The following is a 7,500-nucleotide window of genomic DNA, read 5'->3' on the forward strand; positions in this document are numbered from 1 at the left end:
TTCAGGGGATTCAGAAAGCTGGAAGTGTGTATCTGGATCAGGGTGATCTAGTGCCAGAGTTTCTAAGCAAAACTGGATTGGCTCAAAGTAAGATGTGATCCAGCACTGAAGATGCAGACCGGACACTTACCGACTTTAAAGTTGGTGGTTTCTAGAGTTGGGCAGGTGAAGAGGCGAGGAAACACCATGTAGATGGGGATGGAGAGACCACGGCACACGTCTCCTTCAGCAATCTGGATGTTCTGGATCTCAGTGGCGTCTCGAGCGTATCCCTCCGCACACCCTGAACACACAGAGAGAGAGAGAGAGTGTGTGTGAGTATCCCTCCGCACACCCTGAACACACACAGAGAGAGAGAGAGAGAGAGAGAGTGTGTGAGAGTGTCCCTCCGCACACCCTGAACACACAGAGAGAGAGAGAGAGAGAGAGAGAGAGAGTGTGTGAGAGTATCCCTCCGCACACCCTGAACACACAGAGAGAGACAGAGAGAGAGAGAGAGTGTGTGTGAGTATCCCTCCGCACACCCTGAACACACACAGAGAGAGAGAGAGAGAGAGAGAGAGAGTGTGTGAGAGTGTCCCTCCGCACACCCTGAACACACAGAGAGAGAGAGAGAGAGAGAGAGAGAGAGAGAGAGAGAGAGTGTGTGAGAGTGTCCCTCCGCACACCCTGAACACACACAGAGAGAGAGAGAGAGAGAGAGAGTGTGTGAGAGTGTCCCTCCGCACACCCTGAACACACAGAGAGAGAGAGAGAGAGAGAGAGAGTGTGTGAGAGTATCCCTCCGCACACCCTGAACACACAGAGAGAGAGAGAGAGAGAGAGAGAGTGTGTGAGAGTATCCCTCCGCACACCCTGAACACACAGAGAGAGACAGAGAGAGAGAGAGAGTGTGTGTGAGTATCCCTCCGCACACCCTGAACACACACAGAGAGAGAGAGAGAGAGAGAGAGAGAGTGTGTGAGAGTGTCCCTCCGCACACCCTGAACACACAGAGAGAGAGAGAGAGAGAGTGTGTGAGAGTGTCCCTCCGCACACCCTGAACACACAGAGAGAGACAGAGAGAGAGAGAGAGTGTGTGAGAGTATCCCTCCGCACACCCTGAACACACAGAGAGAGAGAGAGAGAGTGTGTGAGTATCCCTCCGCACACCCTGAACACACAGAGCGAGAGAGAGAGAGAGAGAGAGAGTGTGTGAGTATCCCTCCGCACACCCTGAACACACAGAGAGAGAGAGAGAGAGTGTGTGAGTATCCCTCCGCACACCCTGAACACACAGAGCGAGAGAGAGAGAGAGAGAGAGAGTGTGTGAGTATCCCTCCGCACACCCTGAACACACACAGAGAGAGAGAGAGAGAGAGAGAGAGAGAGAGAGAGTGTGTGAGTATCCCTCCGCACACCCTGAACACACAGAGAGAGAGAGAGAGAGAGAGAGTGTGTGAGTATCCCTCCGCACAGCCTGAACACACACAGAGAGAGAGAGAGAGTGTGTGAGTATCCCTCCGCACAGCCTGAACACACACAGAGAGAGAGAGAGAGTGTGAGAGTATCCCTCCGCACACCCTGAACACACAGAGAGAGAGAGAGAGAGAGAGAGTGTGTGAGTATCCCTCCGCACACCCTGAACACACAGAGAGAGAGAGAGAGAGAGAGAGTGTGTGAGTATCCCTCCGCACAGCCTGAACACACACAGAGAGAGAGAGAGAGAGAGAGAGAGAGAGTGTGTGAGTATCCCTCCGCACACCCTGAACACACACAGAGAGAGAGAGAGAGAGAGTGTGTGAGTATCCCTCCGCACAGCCTGAACACACACAGAGAGAGAGAGAGAGAGAGAGAGAGAGAGAGAGTGTGTGAGTATCCCTCCGCACACCCTGAACACACACAGAGAGAGAGAGAGAGAGAGAGAGAGAGTGTGTGAGTATCCCTCCGCACACCCTGAACACACACAGAGAGAGAGAGAGAGAGAGAGAGTGTGTGAGAGTGTCCCTCCGCACACCCTGAACACACAGAGAGAGAGAGAGAGAGAGAGAGAGAGAGTGTGTGAGTATCCCTCCGCACACCCTGAACACACACAGAGAGAGAGAGAGAGAGAGTGTGTGAGTATCCCTCCGCACAGCCTGAACACACACACAGAGAGAGAGAGAGAGAGAGTGTGTGAGTATCCCTCCGCACACCCTGAACACACAGAGAGAGAGAGAGAGAGAGAGAGAGAGAGAGTGTGTGAGTATCCCTCCGCACAGCCTGAACACACACAGAGAGAGAGAGAGAGAGAGAGAGAGAGAGAGAGAGAGAGAGAGAGTGTGTGAGTATCCCTCCGCACACCCTGAACACACAGAGAGAGAGAGAGAGAGAGAGAGAGAGAGAGAGAGAGAGTGTGTGAGTATCCCTCCGCACAGCCTGAACACACACAGAGAGAGAGTGTGTGAGTATCCCTCCGCACACCCTGAACACACAGAGAGAGAGAGAGAGAGAGAGAGAGAGAGAGAGAGAGAGAGAGAGTGTGTGAGTATCCCTCCGCACACCCTGAACACACACAGAGAGAGAGAGAGAGAGAGAGAGAGAGAGAGAGAGAGAGAGAGAGTGTGTGAGTATCCCTCCGCACACCCTGAACACACACAGAGAGAGAGAGAGAGTGTGTGAGTATCCCTCCGCACACCCTGAACACACAGAGAGAGAGAGAGAGAGAGAGAGAGAGAGAGAGAGACAGAGAGAGAGAGAGAGAGAGAGAGAGAGAGAGAGAGAGTTACCACGGTTACGATGGCAGTTGGCAGCAGAAATACCAGCTCCTGATTTCAACATCATTTTTGCCAGATAATGGATTTTTTCATGAACCAAATCATAATTAGTTAATTGGACATTTATTTGTGAACAATAGAGGCAGAAGATTTCTAAGGTAAGACCTCTTAAAAAGATTGTCATCAACTAAAAGCGACATATAAAGTCACTGTAGCAGTTAACTGTTAGCCAAGCTGACATTCTGTGACAGTTAGTTCAGTTAGAACAACATGGGCCTCACTAAAGCAGAGGCATTTTTCAAAAATGAAGAGGAGTTGGAGATAATCTATCCAGCAGAAATTAAATCTACAAAAGACAAGAAAAAGATGAAAGAGATTATGCTGAGGGAGAACCCAGAGATTCTGCTATCTGACTACAGTGGAGCAGAAAACAGCAGAGTGCTGTGTAACCTGCTGTTCTTCACTGAACAGACATCATCCTGGCACACCGTCCTCTGCTCAAACATGACATGTGTGAGGAAAGGAGGCATCAGCAAAGGCAGACAACTCACTCTGGAAGGAGAGAACGACACAAAGCTGACTGTGAATCTTTACCATAATGGCACAGTCATGGTCCAGGGAGCAGAAACCAGCCTCAGTGAATTCCAGAGGAGCTTCAGAAACCTTAAACACCAGGTTCAGAAGATAAAACAAGATCCTGAAATGAAGAGCCACACAGTGCCCAGCACCAGCTCCGTTACCATCTCTGACAGCAGCTCAGGAACTCCTCAAACACACAGACACTCCAGCACTCCTGCGTCTCCTAAGATCAAGGCTTTGAGAGATAACATCGCTGAGCTGGAGCAGCACTTCTGTCTGTTTAAAGAGGAAACTACCAACAGCCTCCATCATCTGCTAAACCTGACCAGCCACCACAGTGTGCAACAAATACAGCAGCTCTGCTCTGCTGTAAAACAACTGGAGGAGGACAATCAAGAGCTGCACCAAGAGCTGAGGAGGGTGAGAGAAGAGAACAACACAGCCACACACTGGAGAGACTGCTGGAGGAGACCAGAAACCAGCTCCACACAAGACAACACCAAGAGAGTGTCAGCACCCAAACACACAGCACAAACACCACTCAACAGCAGCAGTGTGTCAGCTCACCGTCTCAGAGCTCCTTCACTCCTGCAACCGCTCACAAGCTCAAGAGGAAAGAGAGCAGCAGCAGTACACAGAGTCCTCCACCTGCACCATTCAGGAGCACCAGCAGAGAACAGAAGAGTCAAGACAACATCATTATACTCTGTGATTCCAACGGCCATCATCTCGACCCCAGACGACTGTTTCCGGGGAGATCTGTGAAGAAGTTCTGGTGTCCCACGTCACACTCAGCTGTGAGGCTGCTGCGAGACGGTGGGTTCGGTGCACCGTCACACATCATTCTCCACACCGGGACAAACGACCTCAGTGCTAGAAACATAGATGTCACTAAAGCCCTGACCAACGTAGTGCAAACAGCTAGCAGGATCTACCCCAGAGCCAAAATCATCATCTCGACCCTTCTACCTCGCAGAGACGTGCCACAAAACATCATCAACTCCATCAATGAGAAGATAGCTGGAATCTGTGCTTCAATGACAAATGTCCACATAGCTGACCATCAGCGCATCACCCATGAGCATCTATATGACCACATCCACATCCATCGAGAGGGAATGAGACTGTTTGCTAAGAGCATCAAGGAGACAGCCCTGCGCCCCCCTCCGAAGACGCTCGGTGATCACGAGGAGAGGGTAAGAGTGCTTCAGTCAGACAGCTACGCCGCTGTAGCAGCAGGACGAGCTAGAACAGACTCCAGAGACCTGATCCAGATCAAAAACATGCTGAAAATGATCTGTGACAACCTACTAGCTTAACTACTTACAGTGTGTCTGGAGTTAAAAATTATCATTACTTCTTAATTACTTTTATTCCACTTATTTCTACTTGTTTACTTTCAAATTTGACAATTGTAAAACTCATTCACTCGTGATATATTTATATCATATATATATTATATATATTTTATTTATATATATAATTTTTTTTTTTTTTTAATTGATGAATTTATATTTTAAAACATGATTTGTTCATGAATTCATACATTATTCTGGTAAATGCAATACTTCCCAATGTCATCGTTTAAAATAACTAGTTATAATATTCAAGGAATGTTCTCTTCAGCTTTTGGAGAGAAAAGTACCAATCCTGATTTTATTAACGCTGTACATAGTTCAGACATAATTATTTTACTTGAGACATGGAGTCGTTTAGACTCTGAAACCTCCCCCCCCTCACACTACAGAGAGCTGCGCATCCCCTCAATCAAACAGCCTGATGTTAGAAACGGAAGAGATTCAGGAGGAATCAGAGTCTGGTTTAAACACCATCTGTGGCAGTATATTCAGCCCATGAAAAAGGGAAAAACACACATTTGGATAAAAATTCAAAAAGAGATTTTGTGTTTAGATGAGGACCTGTACCTGTGTTCCACATATATCCCCCCATATGAGTCGCCTTATTATAATGAAGACATCTTCTCAACCCTACAATCAGAGATCAATTACTTCCAGTCTAGAGGTTCAGTTCTATTAATGGGGGATCTGAACGCCAGAACGGGGAAGGAACAGGACTACATCAGCTCTGATGGGGACAAATATATTAACAGTTCACTTCATCATCAGCAAAAAGGTTTTACCAAAACACGCCAGAATCATGACAACACGATTAACAGACATGGAAAACAAGTCCTGCAGCTCTGCAAAAGCCTGGGCCTGTACATAGTGAATGGCAGAATGACGGGTGACTCTCTGGGCCGATGTACATACAGCTCACATCTGGGCAGCAGCACAGTAGATTACGCCATCACAGATCTAGACCAGAGTCAGATCAACTATTTCACAGTGATGCCACAGCTGCCATTATCAGACCACAGTCACATAGTCCTCAGTCTCAACAGGTCAGGGAATCATCTGCCATCTTCTGAACAGAAAGTTCAATTATATCCGCTCCCCCCCAAATTTATATGGAGTAAAGACAGTCCTGCCCAGTATGAAGCTGCGCTCCACAGCACCCACGCTGAGAACATGATAGACTCATTTCTCCTGACTACATTTAGTGTAGAGAAGAGAAGTATCAATTTAGCAACTAAACAGTTAACTCAAATCTTTTCTACAGTGGTCAGAAAAGCCCTCAGAAAAAGAACAAATTACCGATGTAAAAAAGAAATCGCTAAAGATGCTTGGTTTGATAAAGATTGTCAAAAACTAAGAAAAGAATTAAGATCATTATCAAATAAAAAACACAGAGACCCTGCAAACCAACAAATACGAGCCACATATCAAGAAATGCTCAAACTATACAAGTCACTATTAATACAGAAGAAAACTGACCACATAAAAATTAAAATAAACAAAATTGAAGAAGCAATCGATCAAAATTCTTTTTGGGATTTATGGAATAATTTAGATAAATCCAAAGAGGCCAAACACCTTCCCATCTATGACCCAAACATCTGGACTGAACATTTCAGAAAACTCTATTCTCTAAACGAACCAACCCTCGCCCAAAAACATCTGACCTCCCAACTAAATAACCTGGAATACACGAGAAAAGAGCAGCTCAATCATTTAGACAAGCCCATAGAATTAACTGAACTGACAGAGAAGATGAAATCCCTCAAAAATAAGAAATCAAGTGGCTTAGATGGAATTTCTAATGAAATGCTGAAACACAGCAGCCCCAAACTGAGACTTGCTATCCTAACATTATTCAATCTCTTATTAAAATCTGGACACTTTCCTGAGATCTGGAAAGAGAACGTGATAACCCCGATTTTTAAACAAGGTGAAAAGTATGACTCAAATAATTATAGAGGCATCACAGTGAGCAGTAACCTCGGAAAACTATTCTGCTCCATCATCAATGAGAGATTAATTCAGTTCATCCAAGAACACAAGATTTTAAACAATTGTCAAATTGGATTTATGCCAAAACAGAGAACTTCAAATCACATTTACACACTCCACACACTCATAGAAAAATATGTTCATCAAACAAAACAAGGAAAAATATTTGGCTGCTTCATTGATTTTAAAAAAGCCTTTGATTCGGTATGGCACAATGGACTTTTTCTAAAACTGATTCAGAGCGGAATAGGAGGAAAGACATATGACATCATAAAGGACATATACAACGGGAACAAATGCTGTGTCAAGATCAACGACAGACGTACTGATTATTTCAGTCAGAATAAAGGAGTGCGTCAAGGCTGTAGCCTCAGCCCGACTCTGTTTAATATCTATATTAATGAACTGGCATCAGCACTTGAGAAGTCCCCTTGCCCTGGTCTGACCCTCGAGGGCTCCTGTACGCTGACGATCTTCTGCTCTTGTCACCTCATGAAGAGGGGCTACACCAAAGCCTCTCGCTTTTAGAAGATTACAGTAGAGACTGGGCCTTACCAATAAACATGGAGAAATCCAAAATTATCATCTTTCAGAAAAAACCTCGGCTTACTGACAAAAAATATAGTTTCACAATCGGGGGAACACTTCTTAATCATGTGACGTGTTATAATTATTTGGGTCTCACTATCTCAGCTTCTGGTCAGTTTGACCTGGCAATAAAACATCTGACTGATAAGGCACGCAGGGCTTATTACACTATTAGAAAATCTTTGTTCAAATTCAACCCACCTATTAAATTATGGCTAAAAATCTTCGACAGCATCATCAAACCCATT

At 45.7% G+C, this 7,500-nt stretch overlaps 2 protein-coding genes across 2 annotated transcripts in view; both read right to left on the reverse strand.

Annotated features, from left to right (window-relative positions):
- Nucleotides 1-314, reverse strand: part of LOC132127383 (vacuolar protein sorting-associated protein 26C-like) — a gene marked incomplete at its 5' end in the record, with an annotated part of 950 nt that extends 636 nt beyond the window's left edge. The window contains one exon of the mRNA XM_059539224.1: nucleotides 131-314. Coding sequence (XP_059395207.1) covers nucleotides 131-314 — 184 coding nt within the window. The remainder of the gene's footprint in view (nucleotides 1-130) is intronic.
- A 4,741-nt stretch (nucleotides 315-5,055) lies between these two features.
- Nucleotides 5,056-7,500, reverse strand: part of LOC132127493 (dnaJ homolog subfamily C member 13-like) — a 120,038-nt gene continuing 117,593 nt past the window's right edge. The window contains exon 46 of the mRNA XM_059539394.1: nucleotides 5,056-5,090. Coding sequence (XP_059395377.1) covers nucleotides 5,056-5,090 — 35 coding nt within the window. The remainder of the gene's footprint in view (nucleotides 5,091-7,500) is intronic.

The sequence above is a fragment of the Carassius carassius genome, chromosome 45, assembly GCF_963082965.1.
Source record: "Carassius carassius chromosome 45, fCarCar2.1, whole genome shotgun sequence".
Classification (NCBI taxonomy): domain Eukaryota; kingdom Metazoa; phylum Chordata; class Actinopteri; order Cypriniformes; family Cyprinidae; genus Carassius; species Carassius carassius.